The sequence below is a fragment of the Telopea speciosissima genome, chromosome 9 (assembly GCF_018873765.1).
Source record: "Telopea speciosissima isolate NSW1024214 ecotype Mountain lineage chromosome 9, Tspe_v1, whole genome shotgun sequence".
Classification (NCBI taxonomy): Eukaryota; Viridiplantae; Streptophyta; class Magnoliopsida; order Proteales; family Proteaceae; genus Telopea; species Telopea speciosissima.
The window spans coordinates 8,108,059-8,129,292 of record NC_057924.1 but is presented as its reverse complement, the minus strand read 5'-3'; the positions used below and the strand labels follow the sequence as shown (position 1 = coordinate 8,129,292).

Below are 21,234 nucleotides of genomic sequence, written 5' to 3'. Positions count from 1 at the left end.
ACATTACCATGTAATGATGTAATCATTTTTTTTTCTCGTAATTTTAATGACGTGATCTACCATGGTACTAGTGATAATGGCAGCCATGGATAAGGATTAAAATGTGAAAGGGATTAAACAATAGGTAGGAAATACAATATGATTGAGGACGTTAAGTACGAAAAAGGATTAAAAAATAGATAAATATTAAAGAAAAGGGGAACAGAATGTTAAATAGCTAAGAAAAGAATTAAACTATGCTTTTTTTTATTCTTCCATTTTATCTATTTTATTCTTCATTGTAGGGCTGCAACAGGGTCGGGTTGGGCCGGGCTTTACAGAACCCTAGCCCAACCCTAAGTCCCCTTAGCTGGGCTCAGACCCGACCCTACCCTAACTCAGGGCCAAAAAAACCCAACCCTGACCAGCCCTCAGGGTCGGGTTGGGCTGATCCTGATTGGCCTTGATCATGGGGTAGGAGAAAGAAATGCATGGGTTGGAATGGGCTGGGGAGAACATTATCAATTTTACATAAAATAACACTATAATAAAAAGTATTATATCAGTTATTGTCTTCATATATAATATATTATATAAAAAAAATGTAGGTGACATTTAAAGTTTATAATATATATATTATATCAATATATATTTTATAGTATAACTTAAATCAGGGTCGGGCCGGCCGGGCCAAGCTTAGCTTGAGGCTTCAACCCTAACCCGACCCGACCTTGACTCAGGGTCAGAAATTTTCAGCCCTGACCCTCCCTTAGGCCTAGGTTGAGCTAGATATCTCAACCTAGGCCCTGTTCGGGCTCAGGGCGGGCCAGGGCAGGTTCGGGCCGACAGGGCCAAACTTGCACCCCTACTTCATTGTATCCACGACATCATTCCCAATTGAAAAAAACCCATCAATTATAAAATGGTTTTAATGCGGTTTCTATTCACGTAACCGATTTGATCGTAAACGGTCAGTTCTAATTCCAAAATTTGGTTTCAATTCCATTTTGACACCCTTAGAATTGGAATGGAAGGGCACAATCTCTAAATTCATTTTTTATGAATCCTCTAAAAAGCTGTATTCAGACTCCAGAGGGTTAAAAGAGGCAAAAAATGTTAATCAATGCCTTTTCGACGAGAACAGTGTTTCAGTGTTTGCATCCTTTTACCACCTCTGCACCTCGGCAAGCCGCTACTCCTCGGCCACTCTCCTTCAAAGATGAGAGAGAGAGAGAGAGAGAGGACGTGGGCACCGCAATCGGAGCTCACAGCAGAGGGGACGGTGGAGATGTGGCACAATCACCAGATCCGGAGAAGAAAAGGGAGCTTTAAAAGTGAAATTACAAGATTTGCCTATCGACTTTAATTCTGCAAGAATTCTTTTAAGGGTAAATAAATGATAGTGAAGCAAACTCTTTTCACTCTTCATAGTGCTGACAAGAAAACCCTAACTTTAAATTCTAGAATGTTTTTTCCATTTCACATGACACATGGCAAAATTGAGCGACGATTTGAAAACAACTCTAGACATGCTGGTGTCGAAACCCCGCTACTGCAGCTTTGATCATATCAAATAAGACATGGATAAAATCTGGCTAAGGAGCTGCACCTGCAAGGGTCCATCCCCTTTTAATATTTTTGTTGAATTCTACCATATGCTTTGATTATCTCAAATAAGCTCTATCTGATATGATTCAATGTCTGTTTCTATCCTAATTCATCAACAATATTGTTGACCGAAAAACTTTTTTCGTTTTTTAGAGTTGTTAGAAAAGGCTCAAGGGTTTCCCATATGTTCTTTGTTGACGATATTTATTTTTTCATGCAGGCTACTACTAGAGATGCTTAGGAATTTTGTGACATCATCTTTCTCTATGGAGGTGCCTCTGGTCAATTGGTCAATCTGAAAATTTCTTCAACAAGAATACTCATGACCAAACTAGAGTTGACATCTCAGAAGTCATCAATATGAAACATATCTCTTGCCCCGGCATTTATCTTGGCCTTTCTTCTAACATTGGACGATCGAAATCAAAGACATTCTCTTTCATTGTTGACAGAGTTAGGAATAGAGTGCAAGGTTGGAAGGAAAGACTCCTCTCCTATGCAAGGAGAGTGACCCATATCAAATCTGTTGTCTTTGTCATTCCTAATCATTTGATGTTTTGTTTTCTTCTTCCAAAATGCATCACAAATGAAATCGACCACATTCAATGGCAATGTTGGTGGGGGTAAATCAAAGATGAAAAGAGAATTTATTGGGTTAGTTGGGATTTCATGACTAAGAGAAAGAGCGAAGGAGGATTAGGTTTTAGGAACCTTCATCATTTCAACTTGGCCTTTCTTGCTAAGCAAGCTTGGAATTTGCTCACAAATCCTTCTTCCATTTTGGGTCAAATGTATGAAACCTTGCTATTTTCCTAATTCCTCTTTTTTACATGCCAAAATTCTAAGAAAAGCCTCTTGTGGTTGGAAAAATGTCATGGTTGGAAGAGATATCCTCCCCAAGGGTATTAGAAAGAACATTGCAAGTGGCACAACGGTTAATATATGGTCAGACCCCTAGGTTCCCTTTACCCATGATCTTAGAGTTCCCCATCCTAAGCCTGAAAATTGTAGCTTGGAGTTTATTGTTGACGCTATTGATCCTATCATTAGGGCTTGGAAAGTCGACCTCCAGTTATCAATTTTCCCATCTGATTTTATTGATGAGGTGGTAAAAATTCCATTGAGTTCCACTATTTTTTATGATTGTTGGGTTTAGATTCATGACTGGAAAGGTATTTTTTTCAGTTAAATCAATTTACCACGTTTCCAAATCATCTTCCCCTTCTTGTCGGCCATCTAGATCAAATTCCCTTGCTTCCTCTACTTGGAAAGCTCTTTGGAATTTGGACTCTCCCTCCACCACCCCCTCAAAAAAAAAACAATAAAGTCCTTTGTTTGGAGGGCTTCCCATGATTCGTTAGTTGTTAAAACCACTTTGGTAGAGAGAAATCTGACCACAGACTCATCTTGTCCTTGTTGTAATGCAACAGTTAAAATTGTTACTCATGCCCTTTTATCTTGCAATTATGCTAAGTTGACCTGGTTTGGTTCCTCTTTCTGCCTTCGTCCTTCTTAGACTGACCTTTCTTTTGGTGAGTGGATCAAATTTTGATTTGCGGTCCCTAGTTTGACTAAGAGAGACTGTAGAAAGCTAGCCCAATCCAATGCTATTCTTTTAGGGGACATATGTCTTACAAGAAATAGAAAATTTGTTAAAGGGATTTCATCTAATCGTTATAATACATTGAGTTTGACTATAACAAGTTGATACAAGATTTGGCGGCTATCTCCATTGATAACCCTTCGTATACCAACAATCCCTCTAGGGGAATTTTGTCTTGGTCTCCTCCTATACTAGGTTATGTAAAGGCAAATTCTGATGGTGCTTTTCTAAAAGGCACCTCAGCAGGTTATGGTGCTTTAATCCACGATGATCAGGGATTTCTTTTAGCGAGTGTTGCTTCAAGAGACATCCCTAGATCAGCGCTTTTTGCAGAATGTGTTGCCTTGAGAATGGGTCTTCAGTTAGCTTTGGAATTGGGTATTCAAAACATAGTGGTGGAATCTGATTGCGAATCTTGTGGAATGCATCAAACATGCATCTTTACCTCCATCGGAGATTTTAGCTTATGTTCATGACTTTCGGAGTTTATTATCTAAATTCCAATCTTCTATTGTTAAGCATGCTCTGAGGACGGCAAACTCCTCTGCCTATCTCCTAGCTTCTTTTGTAACTTCCCTTATTCCTTCACCATGTAAGTGGGTGAGCATGCCCCCAACATTTCTCTGGATGTACTTGAACAGTTGAACTGGATCGTTGCAATTGGACTTAATGCATAATTTATTTTCGACAAAAAAAAAAATCCTAATTCTTCATAATCAAATTTGTTTTTTTTATTTTTGAGTGAAATGTGGAACATAATAAATTTAGGCAAAAGAATAAAGAGGTGAAATACAAATCACTAAAGTACAACAACAACAATAACAACCAAGGCCACAGCCTAGGCAAGCTGTAGGGGACTACTACTCAATAGGGTGGTTGGCCAGATACAATGAGTGCAACTGAACTCTTATCCCAGCAAGTTCATCAGGCAAGGAATTGGCTATCACTTCCTCCAAGAGAAAGAAAAATTACCCTCATCATGCAAGGACCATGCTTTCCTTAAAATCAAATTGCAACGACTCCTCATTTGTAATTCTGTTCTCACCTGTGCACAAGTCAACAGGGAAGATAAATTAAAAGTTCGACTTTTTAGAGATAAATAAACTTCCCAACAAGAGCAAGATGCCCAATAAGATTAGGAACCATTGGCTTCTTTGGCCACATTCAGATCTCAAAATCTGTTTATCAATGACTTCAACTCCAAAATTGAACCATCCATGTCATCGAGTTAAAGGAGCTAAGACACCGAACTTTGGATAATCAATTAATTCGAGTATTTTAGAGTAGATAAAAAAAACCAAGCCAAAGCTTATACCATTTTCCTTTGGCGGGTCCTCGGTTTTCCTCCGGATTAGCAAAAAGTACAAGAGTATTGAGATAAGAATCACCCCTGCAACCGCAGCTGGCACAACAATGGTAATAATTTTTCTAGAAGAGCTTCCTTGTTTTTCTGCATCAAAACTTTCCAAAAATTAGAAAGAATTCCCAAATGTGCCACCTGACAAATTTCGAATTTGGATTCAGAATAGACTGGGTGATGATAGCATTCTCTACTAACAACAGATGAAGTTTTGTAGAAGTGGCATCGATTTCAAGAAAAATCCAATTTCTCACAAAAAAAAGATGAATTACGATTCTGAACATTATTTAAATTTAATGGAGCCATTGTAGAAAGATGGGTACTCTTCTGACAAGAGTGTTCGAGCCTTTGAGGACCCAAAGTTCTAAAATAAAAATGGAAAACAGAGTATAAATCCCCTGTTTAGCGATATCGAATTGATGTCTTAATTTGCTCACCAGGAATGGTCGTTCTGATACTCGAAGACGGGGAGAGATTTGTCAGAGACGGAGGAGAAACAAGAGTAGGCGAAGGAGCCGGTGCTGAAGCTGTAACTTGATAGAAAAGGTAAAGCTCGAACCTGACGTTACAGCTTGGATTTAAAACCCTTCCCCTTTGCTTGTCGCTACAACAACTTGGGAGCTGAGCAATGGCACTCACAAGGCATGTGTAACAGTCGTTCCCTGATAAAACAGGGTTGCACTGCGCCAAAAAGTAGAGATTCTGAGATTGCGTAAATTTAGCTTCTTGAGTAGCGAATCTATCTGAATTGGAAGCAGCTTCAGTTGCGGTTTCGTTCATTGTATTGCTCAGGAGCTGATTAAACCGAGTTGGGTAAGAGATGTTCTGTGGATTCCACATGTAGACAAAGAACTTGGAGACATTGGAGGAGAAGGAGTGATTGGAGTAGCGCAATGTACACTCGTCGTACCAAATGACTGCGATTTTCCCATTGGGGCAGCGCTGGACGATATCTTTAGCGGCATAGTTGACACAATCACGGCAGACATCGTGGGTGACATCGCCTCTGCAGTAGTAGAGGCCGTGAACAACATTGGCATTGTGGCCGACGGTGGCATTGTAATAGGCGTTGTTAGGGTTGGAGATGGCGTTTGAGGAAAGAGAAGAGAGGAGGTTGTTGAGGTTGGATTGGTACCTACGGTTGGATGTGTAAAGGGTTGTATTGAAGCAAGCGTCGTAGAGGTACGAAGGGTCGGCGCAGCTGCTGAAGCTGACCAAGAAAGAGAGGGCATAGAGGAAGAAGAACAACAACAAGATCAGTGTGGCTCTTGGGGTCTTGTTGTTGGCACATGGTTCCATTGTTTCTCCCAATTCTCTACCGACCTCGGAGATGAGAATTTTCTCTCGGGGATCCACCTCAACTCATTTGACCTTTTGTGACTTACGATTGAGAAAGGATATTTTCTGATCCAAGAACAATGGAGATGGGAATTAATAATCAAATCTAAAGTACATTCATATTCATAATGTCACATCACCAATATTTTATATTTTTCAGACAACTTAGTTGTCCAAATGTTCTTCCCAACATGTGAAGTTGGGGTGGAGAGATTCCTAAGTATTGGTCCAATTATGATGTGGTTATATAACATTGGCTATAGATCATGTATCGGTATCGGATCAAGGGTAAAATCGTAAATAAAAATTGATTTTTTTAGAAAAAATTACTTAGACACCTCTATATTATGATCTAATTATTTAGTCTCCCTAATATTTGAAATAATTACTTAAACAGTCCCTACAGTTCACTATTTCTTTCAAGTAAACCCTGTCCATTAGTCAGTCACTAGTCACTGTTACTGTTACCATGGGTTAAATATTTTGTAAATACCTAAACTACCCTTAAGGTGTAGTGAAGTGACATATTTACCCCCTTCTTCTTCTTCCTTACCCCAACGCCCTACCCCGACTTTTTTGTTCTTCTCTAACCATTTTTTGACATCCAAACACAACCCAGATGACTTCTATTTTTTGCTCTCATAAATATTCCTCGTACCCTCCTAAGTGGCTCAATATTCCACGTACCATTTCTGTTTTACACCCCAAATGCCAGATAGGTCCAATCCATTAAATACCACCGGTAGATGCCAAAATTTTGACCAGTTTACCCTTTACTCCATTTTCTTCAATCTGAAAAGACTTAATTACCCTCACTTATTTGTTGCCCTAAACTAATTGAAAATGACCATTTTACCCTTTGTTTTATTTTTATAAATGAAAAGACCTAATTGCCCTCATTTATGTATTACCCTAACCTAATTTGAAAAGACTATTTTACCCCTAAATACTTGTTCCTAAAAACCCCAAAATGCCCTCATCTATCCCAAATCATCATCTTCTTTTACATACCCACCACCACCACCGCCACCGCCACCACCACCACTGCCGCCCACCATTGGCTTTGGGTTCTAAGACAACTGAGAGAAACAGAGAGCAGCAGAGTGAGGGAGTAAAAGAAAAAAGGAGCACTGAGACGAGAAAGCTCGAAGCTTCCCTGAGCCGGGGTAGAAGACTCTCGTCCGACATCGTCTTCTTCTTCACCACTTCTCCTTTTATTTTGATTTCTTTTCTTACTATCTCTATCGCATTTCTGAGACCCACCAAATCCATTTGTTTTTTGTTTTCCCATCTTTAAACCCCAATCTCCAATACCCTATTCTCCCTTCTCCATCTAAAAACCCATCTCCGAGAGATGAAATCCCTCTTCTAATCTCCACCGAACCCACTTCTTTATCTTCAATTCCTATTTTCTAGTTTTTTTTCCATATCAAACCCCACCCATCTCTTTTCTCTTTCCACTCAACCAAACCCAAATCCAACACGGGAAATCTTTTTTATTTTCTCTTTGATTACCCCAATCCCATAACCAGAACTCCATCGTCCCATCTTCTCCCTTCTCTCATATTCTTCACCCCTTTTTTATTTTAAGTATTAATATGTCTGAAATAATCCTCCGTCGCTGTTACTTGAAATTTCTGCAATCGAACGTGGGTCTTCATTCATTCTTAGCAAAGGTGTTCTTCGTCTCAGTGATCGGTTGTTGCAAGTGTCGGATCGAGGAGAAGCAGGCTTGCAGGGTTCCAGATTTTATTCAAAAAAGGGTTCCCTTCAGTTCACTGCGGCAGCAGCGGCGTAGGCGACGACGATTATCGGTTGTCGAGTTGGGTGACAGTGGTGGTGGTGGCGGTGGCGGTGGTGGTGGGTATGTAAAAGAAGATGATGATTTGGGGAAGATGAGGGCATTTTGGGGTTTTTAGGAACAAGTATTTAGGGGTAAAATAGTCTTTTCAAATTAGGTTAGGGTAATACATAAATGAGGGCAATTAGGTCTTTTTATTTATAAAAATAAAACAAAGGGTAAAATGGTCATTTTCAATTAATTTAGGGCAACAAATAAGTGAGGGTAATTAAGTCTTTTCAGATTTAAGAAAATGGAGCAAATGGTAAAATGGTCAAAATTTTGGCATCTAACAGTGGTATTTAACGGATTGGACCTATCTGGCATTTGGGGTGTAAAGCAGGGTTGGTACGTGGAATATTGAATCGCTTAGAGTGGTACGTGGAATATTGAACCGCTTAGGAGGATACAAGGAATATTGGGTGCATTATAGGGGTACGTGTACTTTACCCTAGATAAAAAGACTAAAGCTTATACCATTCTCCTTTGCCGGGTCCTCCTTTTTCTTCTGAATTACCAAACAGTGGAAGAGAATAGAGAAAAGAATCAGTCCTACAGTAGCAGCTGGCACAACAATGGCAACAATTTTTCTAGTCGAGCTTCCTTGTGTTTTTTGCATTAAAAATAATTTCTATTTCGGATTCACATATGATATTACTAGCTGATGGCATCTTAAGATCTTCACTACTAATAATATTATAAAATAAAGTTAATTTCGAGCTAGGAATTAGAGTTATCGTTCTCCCATTAACGAAACACCAACAAACACGAATATTATGTGAATCACCAATATTATGTGCTACATTCATAGGCGAAGCTGAAGATGATTTACTATGTAAGGAAAGAAAATATCCGAAGATCTCCACAGAAACCCTAACTCCATATAAAAAAAAAAAAAAAAAAAAAAAAAAAAAAAAAAAAAACAAAAAACCCCAAATCTTACTCCTTTCACCTCCTTACCCAATAAGACGATAAAACATATAAATACTACTCCAAAAAAAGTCTAAGTAGGGGCAAACTTTGGGTCCAAGAATTCAAGAGTCAAGGCGGATTTGGACCCTCTGCGGCCTGGGGTTGAGCGGCCATCGTGCTGCGTTCAACTCATTGGCCACTACATGGATTTTAAAAATCAAAATTACGGTTCAAAATTAAAAATTATCCGTCTACCAACCATTGGATTGACATGAAATCCATGTGGTGAGTTGAGCGACCACCCAACCCCAGGCCACAGAGGATCTAAATCCAAGTCGAGACAAACATAACATTTCCTAAGCCTGAACTTAAATCATTTAGATTGATAAAAAATTGCTGTCAAGAGACTCTCAAGAAACTCAGGGCAGATGGAACAGAATAGGCGGCGGAGAAACAAGAATAGGCGAAGGAGCCAATTTACTTGGAGGCGGCGGCAGAGAAACAAGAGTAGGCGAAGGCGAAGGAGCCGGGGCTGAAGCTGTGACTCGATAGAGAGGGAACATGTCAAACCTGACGTTACAGCTTGGATTAAGAACACGTCCTCCTTGCTTGCCACTACAGCAACTGGGGAGATAATCAATGGCACCCACAAGGCATGTGTAACAGTCGTACTCTGTTAAATCAGGGTTACACTGCGCCAGACAATACAGATTCCGAGATTGCGTAAAATTAGCTTCTTGAGTAGAGAATCGATAAGAATCTAAGGCAGCTTTGGTTGCAGTCTCGTTCATAGTAGTGTTCACGAGCTGATTAAACTGAGTCGGGTCAGATATATCATGTGGAATATAGATTAACACAACAGAGGAGGTATCGGTGCAAGTGGAGAAGAAGGAGGTGTTGGAGTAGCGCAATGTACACTCCTCGTACCAAATGACTGCGATATTCCCGTTGGGACAACGATTGACGATATCTGTAGCGGCGTAATTGACGCAATCATGGCAGACAACGCGAGTGACGTCGCCTCTGCAATAGTAGAGGCCGTAAACAACATTGAGACCGTCGCCGACGGTGGCGTTGTGATACGGGTTGGAGTTGGAGGAAAGAGAAGAGAGAAGGATGTTAAGATTTGGATTGGTATCTACGGTTAGATGCATCAAGAGTTGTTGTGTTGGTACAAAAGTCGGAGAGGTACTTTGGATCGACGCAGCTTATGGAGCTGATCAGGAAAGTGAGAGCGAAGAAGAAGAAGAAGAAGAAGACAGTGGGGTCTTGTGGGCGCACGATTCCATTGTTTCTGGAATTGTCCGGACATCCATCCCAGCCACCATTCGCTTTCAGGTAGTCATCAGTAAGTATCTCATAAGGGATAAGACCGTCAAACGATTACTTTGACGGAAAAGCATCACGTTCGGGCACGTTGGAGAATGCATTTAATGATGAACCCATCATAACGCGGACAGAATTTTGTCATCTTCAGTTGATTAGCTGTCGTAATGTTCTTCCAAATCAGGAAGTCCCAACTCCCAACTCCCAACATGTGAAGTTGTTCCAGCTACAAGCTACAAGGCTGGCAATCAAGGAAATGGATTAATTTACTTCACTTCAAGAGTCGATTTCCTCGGTTGTTAGCTGAACATTCTTACAACAAATGTAGCAGCAAAAATTCGTCCTGAGCTCAAATCTTAACAAGATTTCACAAAAGGACATGAATCCTAATAGAGATTCGAAATAGAAATGAATCCGTCAGAGAGTATCAATAGGAAATGTTTTCATATAAAAGGTTGCCTTTTAGGAGAATCCTTAATTCGTTGGCAGTTGCCGTTAGTGTCGGATCCCAATAAAGAAGTTCCTCTTATGCGAAATAAGTTGGAGAGTTCTGCCAAAAAATAAATAAATAAGTTGGAGAGTTTGGATCACAGTGAATCACGATGGTTTTGGCCCAACCCAAGTGAATCTTGTCAATTTTTTAACATAATAAATTGAATTGATTTTTTTAATTTAAATGAATATATCAATAAATATAATAAATAACAATTAATAAAAGTAAAACTGAAGGTCTAAATCAGTAAAGACCGAAAAAATGACTCTTCCATTCCCTTCTCCACAATCCCTCAATTGCCATGAACTATACAGTTTTCAATTTTCATAACCACGTTGAAAAACTAAACCAACAACCAGCGCCCTCCACTAGGCCAGTTGCACGACGCTTAGACAGTTCCCGCTCAAGAAAGGCATATGTGATGTAAGATCAAGACCACTTGGACCCAAGGTGATCTTCTTCGAACACATAAATATGACTGTTATAACTACATGCAAGGGGATTCATTCAACTGTAAATCTAATGTTCTTTTTGTTCTAAGCTCCACAATTATTGTTTCTTTTGAAATATGACTTAGGCATCGGAGAGTCCCCTGAGAGTCCAGCTCTGATCTCTCTCATGGTATCAACTTGGAAACTGCCATGTAGCATCTATAATTCTGTATATGAATTAAAATAAGCCATCTCTCTCTCTCTCTCTCTCCTAAGCACTATCCGAATCCATCCGAAAGCTAATCGGATGCGGATGCGAATATAGCACTATCCAAGCCGTATCCGATCCGTTTACATCCCTATGTAGTACACAACTACACATGACATTTTCTATCAAAAAAAAATAAAAAATTAGTGCATAGGACATGGCTTTCAAATTAAAAACTTCAAGAATCCATGAAATCGATAACGGTCAAACATTCCTAAACGTTAAGGACCAACCTTTCCTGGCAAGAGAGAGCCAAACTGTTTAGTTCCCTTGGAACAAGAAATAGGAACATGATAACAAATAGGAAGACAAACAAGATATATCAAATATGAGCAAAGCCACTGATTAAGTTGTATGGTAAGTTTATCTTCAAGGATGAAGAGATTTCCTATCAATTAATGGTCATATTATTCCCCCCCCCCCCTCCATTGTATGGAGGGCTGAGCATGCCTATAGAATCCCTTTCAATATAATAAAAGGGAGAATGTTCTCTCTGCCGCAGCGTAGGATGCACCCAGGCACATGGGCTTGCCACTCGGGGGGCAGGGTGCTCATTGTGCCCACCTCCATGTGCCTGGGTGCAGCCTGCGCTGTAGCACAGAGAACAACACCCCATAATAAAAATAGTGGGTGGAGATTTTCTTCTTTTCTTTTTTATTTTTTATGGAAGGGTGGAGAGATTCTGATTCATCCTGGATAAAGGAAAACTAGATCCATATTCTATTATATATTTCTTGGGAAAAAGGATTCTATTTGGGAGTGTGACTCCTGCGCCTAGACACAGGATGGGGCAAAATGATCATCCTATCCCCATGAAAGGAGAAAATTCCACCCCTGTTGATACTTCCTTTGCACTGCCATTGACCTCTTCACTAGCGCAGAAGCCACACTCACGGACAGAAAACTCTTGCCCATATTTCTTTTCTAAGCATTGAATTAGTGGCATGCATCTCCTTTGTGGTCTAATTCTTTGAAAACTTTTACTACTTTTTTATGTGAATTTTATTTGCTATTTGGTCAACTCCAACTTAGACTATAACATTATATTCTTTAATTTTTTTCCCCATTTCAAATGATACATGGAAAAATTGAGCAACGGTCTAAAAACAACTCTATGCATATGCCTGTGTAGAAACCCCGCTACTGCAGCCTTGATCATCTCAAATAAGACATGGGACCTGCCCCTGTGAGGGTCCATCCCCTTTTAATATGTTTGTTGAATGCTACCATTGGCTTCTCATAGTCTAAAGCTCTCTTTAATATGATTCAATATCTGTTTCAATCCTAATTGTGAAAATTTTATTCTAAGAATAATTTATGGTTTTGAAAATAGAAATCATTTGGGCTGTGTTTTGATGTCAAAAAGTGGATCGAAAAGAAAGAAAATAGTTCTTGAAAATAAAAGAAAAGAAAATTTCTGATTGTTTAGTTATGATAGAATAGAGAAGTGAAAAAACAGAATCTTTTTCCTGTGGACCTCCAAAGAGCTTAAGCTTTCTCTCCTCTTTTAATAATACTAATCTCTAGTTGTTGTTTTCTCCACCAAAACAACTGATCGATCAGGCTTTGCCTGTGAAAACAAACTGCATTTGATGACATCTAAAACAACCTCTCTAGCTGCAGAGTTCCATTTGTTGCATCACCATTAATTCGTCAAGATGAGAAATAAAGAAAGAAACCTACTTAAACACTCTCACTTGTGCTTTTAAAAGTTCCACATGCAGAGAGCATCTTCATAGACATAGTCAACTCTCTCTTTTCTTCTTTTTTTTTTTTTTGTTTTCCTATTGTTGTGAAATGAACAGAAATTTTATTGCATAGGAAAGGTAACAGAAATAATGTTAATAGTATAGCAACATAAGTACAGCAACAACAATCCAATGACTATATAAACTCCTACCCCCAGCAAGCTCATCAGGCAAGGAGTGCCGGTCTCTTCCTCCAAGAGTAGGTGAAATCACACTGGACCTCGCCTTGCTTAAATTTCTCTTCCTCACATAAGTGCCTCAAATTTCTTATTCTACAACTTTAAAGAATTTCATATTGCTATTTTTCTCCTTCATAATCTACCCTTTTTGTGAATAAACCCTATAATTTTTTCAGTTGCCAACCCTTCTTGTTCCTTGCTTTGAACAATATATGATCTTCCTTCATTTGCTTCTCTGAATTGACTATCTTCATTCAAGGAGTAACTAAATGTTGTACAAACCCAGCCCCAATAACTAGCTAACATTAATTCTACATATCCTCATCCACTCACATTATTTGGGGCTCATAGTGATTGACACTTCATTGACAGATATGGGTATCGAACTGCTTTTAGAGTGATATGATTCAGTCTCCTGAGTTTCTTTCCCTTCTACAAGCATGCCTGATTCCATTCTGCCTCGCATAAAAGATGCTGGTCCTGAAGGTAATGGCAGAGTAACTGAGTTGCTGCTCAACATAAGGATTATGTTCCCCATGGTGGGTCTGTCAGCTACATCTTCCTCGACACACAGTAACCCAATATGAATGCATCTCATCACTTCAGTTTTTGAACAATTTCCTCTCATGATTGGATCAATCAACTCAAAGGTTGTTCCTGCATTCCAATGTCTCCATGCCTGCAACAATTGATCCATACAAGTCATTAGGTTCCTCAGGTTTTAAGGAAAACTAAAGGACCTAGTATTGTTGTAGTAGATTCTAGCAATATATAGTTAAAGAAGAAAAAGAAGTGCAGACATCCTTACTTACATAGCTTATAAGGTCCCCACCACAGTCTCTTTGATAGAAATTACTGTTCTTCTTTCCACTTACAATCTCCAAAATTAATACACCAAAGCTGAATACATCTGATTTGACTGAGAAAAACCCATGCAATGCATACTCCGGAGACATGTAACCACTGTGAGAAATTCTTATTAGAAAATTTAAGCAACTAAGAGTAACTACAGAGATTCTACTAGATCACACTTCTCCTCAGTTATTTTTAACTAGATGCAATATACAGCTTCTTTTTTTTCTTTTTCTTTTTTGGGGGGTGGGGGGGTTGTGGGGAAGGAAAAAAAAGTTGTCTAACCGCAGTTGTGGCAACTGATATCAGGTTGGCTAGTCCTATAAGGCCCTTGGTCTTCTAGTGTAGTCTCTTCAGTCTTGGGCTAGTTGGTTGTTGGGTTTCCTTGCCTGAATTTGGTTATCAGGGTAAAGTTTTCTCTTCATACTACATAGGCACTTTAAGATTAAATTTTCATTTCGAGCATTTCCAGATTGGCTGAACTATCTTCATGAAAAATATCACCAGTTATTTTTTCAGCTAGGTCTAACTGCTATAAGCCCTGTCCAAATTCAGGTCAGGTATGTATGACTCACCAAACCAGTCTAATAATATATCTGTTTCCTATAGGTGTCTGCTTTTGTGGAACAAGATAATAAAGGTTGTAGATTTCAGAGGTTATGCACTTAGTTTAGGCCTGGTGGGAGCCTACATATACTAGCCAACATTTTCTGTTGGGAGGAAAAAAGAAAAAAGCAATTAACTAGAACTTGGCTGTTTGAATACATTAAAATGTTTTCTCTGATCATAAGTATGAGAAGGAATGAAACACACAAACTTACAGAGTCCCAACTACTCTGTCTGTATTTGCTTGAGTTTGGTCCACACCAAAAATTCTTGCCATCCCAAAGTCAGCGATCTTGGCATTCATATCTTCATCTAACAATACATTGCTTGCTTTAAGATCCCTGTGAATAATTCGAAGACGAGAATCTTCATGAAGATAAAGACACCCTCGAGCAATCCCTCCTATGATCTTGTAACGTGTCTGCCAATCTAACTGTACACATTTCATAGGATCTGTGGTCATCCAAATTAAGGGAAAAATCAGAATTTAGGATTTGGTATTTGTCATCATGAAATGTTGGTGCATGGACAAAAGAGGATGAAGTGTCATGAGCTTTAGTTTTACTTCTGCATTTGCATAAAATTGGAATGTGTAATTCATGGAAATCTTTGTAGCATGAGAGAAAATAACTAACTCCAAGAGAGAGAGAGAGAGAAGTTTGTAGGGGACAAACCAAATAGGAAGTAATCAAGGCTTTTGTTGGGTACAAATTCATAGATAAGGATCTTTTCTTCTCCTTCCAAGCAAAATCCCAATAGCCTAACCAGATTGCGGTGTTGAAGCTTTGCCACTACCACAACCTCATTCTTGAATTCTTCTGCACCTTGTCCTGAGTTTTTTGAGAGTCTCTTGACAGCAATTTCTTGTCCATTAGGAAGTTTACCCTGATAATATATTACAGAGGGATTAATAAAGTTATGTAGCTTCATGATCAACTGAAAGCCACTTTCAGTTATTCCAAATTAATGACTTGTCAGTAATTTTTTTGTATAGCACAATGAAATTTGGCATACAAGAATTCTACTTCTTCTTACCTCATAAACGGCACCAAATCCTCCTTCACCAATCTTATTGTCGTCCGCAAAGTTGTTTGTGGCTGCAAGTATCGTACTGAAATTAAATTGCAACGAATCCGCACTTTCAATTGAGTTCCCACCTATGCAGAAGCCACAAGAAGAGATCAGTTAAAAGTTGCACATTTGAAAAGAATGAACAAATAAATAAACCTCCCAACAAGAACAAGATGTTCAAGAAGATTAGGATCCATTGGCTGCTATAGTCACTTGAGATAAAAGACCCAAAATCACATTCAGATCTTACATCTGTATATCAATGGCTTCAATTCCAAGATTGAACCATTCATGTCATCAAGAACAAAGAGCTAAGACACTGAACTTTGGATAATCAATTCAAGTATTTTAGATTAGATAAAAAAGGCCAAAATCTTATACCGTTCTTCTTTGATGGGTCCTCATTTTTCTTCCGGATTAGAAAAAAGTACAAGAGAATAGAGAAAAGAATCACTCCTGCAGCCGCAGTTGGCACAACAATGGTAACAATTTTTCTAGATGAGCTTCCTTGTTTTTCTGCAAGAAAATTTTTAGAAATTAGAAAGAAAAAAAATCCCAAATGTGGCACCACTCACCAGACGATAAATTGATTTCGGATTCACTTATGAGATTGAGTGATGGCTAGCTCACCAGGAGTTGGGTTACTCAGAGGCGGCGGAGAAACAAGATTAAGCGAAGGAGCCAGTTTAGTCGGAGGCGGCGGCGGAGAAACAAGAGTAGGTGAAGGAGCCGGTGCTGGAGCTGGAGCTGTAACTCGATAGAAAAGGTAGACCTCAAACCTGACGATACAGCTGGGATTGAAAACCTTTCCTCCTATCTTATCGCTGGGGAGATAAGGAATGGAATCTACAAGGCATTTGTCACAGTCGTTCACTGATAAATCAGGGCTGCACTGCGCTAGACAATACAGATTCTGAAATTGTGTAAAAGTAGCTTCTTTAGTTGCGAATCTATGAGAATCGGAGGCAGCTACAGTTACGACATCATTCATCGTATTGTTCAAGAGCTGATTAAACCGAGTTGGGTCAGAGAGGCCCTGGGAATTCGCCTGGGAGAAGACAGGGAACTCGGAGACAGTGGAGAAGAAGGATTGATAGGAGTAGCGCAATGTACACTCATCGTACCAAATTAATCCGATTTTACTGTTGGGGCAGAGCTGGACGATATCTTTAGCGGCGAAGTTAACGCAATCACGGCAAACATCGCTGGTGACGTCGCCTCTGCAGTAGTAATCGCCGTAAACGACATTGGGATTCTGGCCGGAGGTGGCGTTGTAATAGGAGTTGTTGGAGTTGGAAGAAAGAGAAGAGAGAACGATGTTGAGGTTGGATTGGTACGTAAGGTTGGATGTATCAAGAGTTGTGTCTTTACGGCAATAGTTGTAGATGTACGTAGGATCGGAAACGCAGCTCCTGAAGCTGAACAGGAAAGAAAGGACAACGAAGAAGAAGACAGTCTTCTCGGTACACTGTTCCATCGTTTCTTCAATTTGGAGCTTCTCCAGCCACCATTCGCTTTCAGGTAAACTATCACATAAGAGTTGAGGCCATTACATTACGTCTGTAGGGTGTAACTTGCAAAGGGATGGTTGACCAAGTTGGATTAGATATTGCTAGCGATTAATGATTACCTCGACGGAGATTCGGAGAAGCATCACGTACGGCGTTCGTGCAGGGAGGCATATAGATTCGAAAAAGACAGCAGTTAATGATGAGCCCATGATGATTGAGGACAGAATTTTCCAATCCACATACCATGGTTCGAGGTATCGGTATCTAATCGTTCATAATATTGCGGAACGGTTTTGTTCATCATCGATCTTGATATTGTGCTGATATTGTATCCATGACACGTTACAAACAAAAGATAACATAATCAAAAACCCATTTACAAAGGGAAATTATACCTTCACGTAATCTCATTTGAGCCTTTGATGAATAGAGATGGTAAATTGTAATGATGTAAAAGTCCTCAAGATTGAGATATCGGTATCATAGAGACTGATCCTGATCTGATATCGACTTGGATTGGCTGGTATCAATTCATTTTACCTTTTTTTTTCTTTAAAAATTGAATTTTTAATAATTTACCCCTTGATCCGATGATCGGCCAAGCATCAATATCTGAGGCCGATATCGATACAATCCGACCGATTTGATCCTGATACCATGAAAAATCCATTCATAAAGTCATATCGATACAATCCGACCGATTTGATCCTGATACCATGAAAAATCCATTCATAAAGTCATATCGCCCATTCAAACTTCATAGCTCCCCCCCCCCCCCCCCTCCCCACCCCCGCACCCCCATTTAAGCTCTCTAGTTCTAAAAAAAAAAAAACCCTTCATAGGTGAAGGAAGACTTAAACTAACATTGGGAAAAGGCTGGACTCTCTCTCTCGCTCCCGCCTGCTTAGTTTATATAGACTCTAGAGTGGGTGTGCCCAATCTTCTCTTTCTTTAGTATTATAATTTTTTTTCTAAGTGGAAGGTTGATAACTCAATTTTGACCATGTGTGGGGCAGGGACCGCAGGGTCATAAATGAAAACATTTCAAATATTAATATTAGGCTTTTTTTTTTTATTATTTCTTTTTTGATTAAAGAATAAAAGAATTTTATTGACAAAAATGGGTTTAAGAGAAGCGCGGACGCAGGGAAGGAAAATGTACAAGCAAATGAGGTTGGATTTAGAGGCACTTTTTTTAGCCAGAAGGTGAGTCATCTAAATAGAATCTCGACGAACATGGGAAAATACCCAAAAGCAAAACATCTACAAAAGGGAAACAATATCATCTACAACTAGGGCTGTAAACGGATCGGATTCGGCTCGGATAGTGCTATATCCGCATTCGCATCTGATTAGCTATCAAACGGATTCGGATAGTGCTAAACGGATACGAACTCGGATATGGATCGGATATTTTATCCATTTACGTGTAAATATAGCTTTTCAGATAGCTATAGCCTATCCGTATCCACATCCGTTTAGTTTTCGGACGGATTCAGATAGTGCTAAACGGATGCGAACACGAATACGAAAATGGATTTTGACTATTCATTTACACCTCTAGCTACAATGACCTTGCAGCCTAATTGAGTGCTGATGAATGGTAAGCTTTTTTTATGCGGTGAAGAGATTCCCCCCCTCCTCCACAATTGTGTGAAGTGCTAAGCATGCTTAAAGGGATCTTTATCCTCTCCAGTTCTCTGTCCGGTCCAGTTCCCTAGTGCCTCTAACAAGGGGGAGCACAATGACCACCCTACCCTTGCTCAAACACTCTGTCAGGATGGGGTCCACATCCCTCTTTAGAAGCACTGGGGAACTAGGCCAAGCAGGTAAACTAGAGGAAATAATTATAATGTCTAAAGACGTGCATAACTACGTACCAAACATCCAGGTAGTGGTATACACATCTTTTGTAGTTTGGTCAACTCCAAATTAAATTAAGGGATTGAGTTCTCTATTTGAGTGTGTTGCATAAGCTAGTGTTCCCTGATTTTCTCTCTCCTCCCATAATGGGGGAGGAGAAAAATAAAAAATTTAAAAATTTAAAAAAAAAAAAAAAGGTGCTAATGTATGGTATACTTTCGAAAAGAGAATATTACCCGTTAAATTAAAATTTGGGAAGCAGTTTTCTTTCTGGGAGTGTGGCCCACGTTAACACTCCCATGTGTCTACCTCTTCCCTTCTCCAAACAAGGGGATAGAGATGTCTTTTCATATGTGGTAAAGAGAGATAGACTCATGGGAGAACTGGCTTAGGCCACACTCCTGACAGAGTTCTTTTTTCCTTAAAATTTTTATATTGTACAACCTTTTGTCCCATTTCACATAACATATGGTAAAATTGAGCTACGGTCTAAAAACAACTTTAGGCATGGCCCGTGTAGAAACACCGTTAATGCAGCCTTGATCATCTCAAATAAGACGTGGATAAAATCTCCTAATTAAAGAGAGCTGCCCCTGTGAGGGTCCGAGTCCGGATCAGCTACCCACATGGGGACGGATGAGGATAGATCTAAACCTTCCATGGGACGTGGGACCCACCCCCTAGAGGTGGAACTCACACCCAAAGGAGGAGTTAGTTCAGTCCTCACCCGTCCCCATGTGAGTAGTAGATCTGAACTCGTGAGGGTCCATCCCCTTTTAATATGTTGTTTGAATTCTCAGAGTCAAAAAGCTCTCTTTGGTGGATTCGTTAGCTCTTTCTGAAAAAAACTTTCTAAGACCAATTTATGAGCGGAAAAAAGAAATCATTTCGGCTGTGTTTGAATGTAAAAAAATATAGGGTAATTTACATGTCATCTCCTTGGTTTTTAAATGAAACTTAGATCAACCCTGATTTTTTAAAAAACTCAAATCACCCCCTGGTTTAGACCCCAATATGACAAACTAGTCCTTACCGTTAGTTTTATGCTGTTAAGTGATGATGTCACCCAGTTAAATACATTTAAATCCCTAAACAATCCTTGACCAATGTCGAAGATGAAGGAAGGGTAGTATTGAAAATTTAAATCTAATGTTTTAGTAGAAGGGGAAAATAGTCCTTTCACACCAATAACTAATAGCAGACTAACACCGTTACTGTAGAGAGGGTGATTTGAGTTTTTTCAAAAATTAGAGGATCATTTGAGTTTCGTTTCAAAACCAGGGGTGACGTGTAATTTACCCAAAAATATATAGAAAAAGAAAGAAAAATTATGGTTGTTTGGTCAAGAAAGAGAGAGAGAGAGAGAGAGAGAGAGAGAGAGCCTTTTTGGGAGGGTGGCTCCTATGCCGATTCACATGATGGGGCGAAATGACTGTCATACCCCATGAAAGACATAAATCCTGTCCTTTTGATGCTTCCATGTGTGTTTTCATTGCAGTCCCATGTTGGCGCTAGATCCTTTTGTTTCTCTCTCTCTCTTCTTTTTGTGCACGTGTAGAATAAAGAACAAAAATTGGTATGCATAATGTAGAATAAATTATGTAACCTCAGCAATATAAAACCATTCCACTCACATTACCTTTTTGGGGTAAATATGGACTTGGTCCTGCTGAACACTGAACAAGTGGAGCCTCCCCAACACTGATCATTTGGAATGTTTTCTCCTTTTACTTTGTTTCCCCAACTAACAACATTTACCAGAACTTTTTTATATAAAAAATTTACTTGCATAAAAAAACAGCAAAACCTAGTAAGCAGAATATAATAGTAAAAGGATCAACTATAGACAAACCCACAGCTGGGAATGAGTACAAGATATCAATAAATTGGATATTTTGGCAGTGTTTGGTGTGTATTTTTTTAATTGGAATGCATTCTAAGTCAATTTTATATTTTTAGACGATAAAAATTGTTGTTTACTTGTTTTTATCATCCGAAAATGTGAAATTGACCTGAAATGCATTACAAGAATGCATACCAAACACAGCCGAATTTACTGGAATGCTTTGCCTCTCATTCCAATCAAGAAATCTAAATGAATTCCACCAAACCTTCCCAATCAGAACACCAATCTGAGCACATTCAATCACTTCCCTTAATTCAAGTCATTTATTACAAATTGCAAGAAACCAATAAACATTCAGTTCTAGGAAGATCTCTGGCGTGATGAGCATCCACGACAGGTC

At 39.3% G+C, this 21,234-nt stretch overlaps 1 protein-coding gene across 5 annotated transcripts in view; it reads right to left on the bottom strand.

The window, feature by feature from the left end:
• The window catches only part of LOC122639828 (cysteine-rich receptor-like protein kinase 10), a 75,213-nt gene that overhangs the window by 5,179 nt on the left and 48,800 nt on the right, over positions 1 to 21,234 (bottom strand). Inside the window, exons 2-7 of one of the 5 annotated variants that reach the window (XM_043832820.1) lie at positions 15,996 to 16,130; positions 15,579 to 15,700; positions 15,218 to 15,428; positions 14,759 to 14,996; positions 13,898 to 14,048; positions 13,420 to 13,764 (exon numbers count right to left, since the gene is read on the bottom strand). The exons of 3 other annotated variants lie outside the window; for them this stretch is intronic. In XM_043832820.1, coding sequence (XP_043688755.1) covers positions 13,420 to 13,764; positions 13,898 to 14,048; positions 14,759 to 14,996; positions 15,218 to 15,428; positions 15,579 to 15,700; positions 15,996 to 16,130 — 1,202 coding nt within the window. Of the gene's footprint in view, positions 1 to 13,419; positions 13,765 to 13,897; positions 14,049 to 14,758; positions 14,997 to 15,217; positions 15,429 to 15,578; positions 15,701 to 15,995; positions 16,131 to 21,234 lie in introns of those variants that run through there. One more of the 5 variants, XM_043832821.1, reaches the window with a different exon arrangement.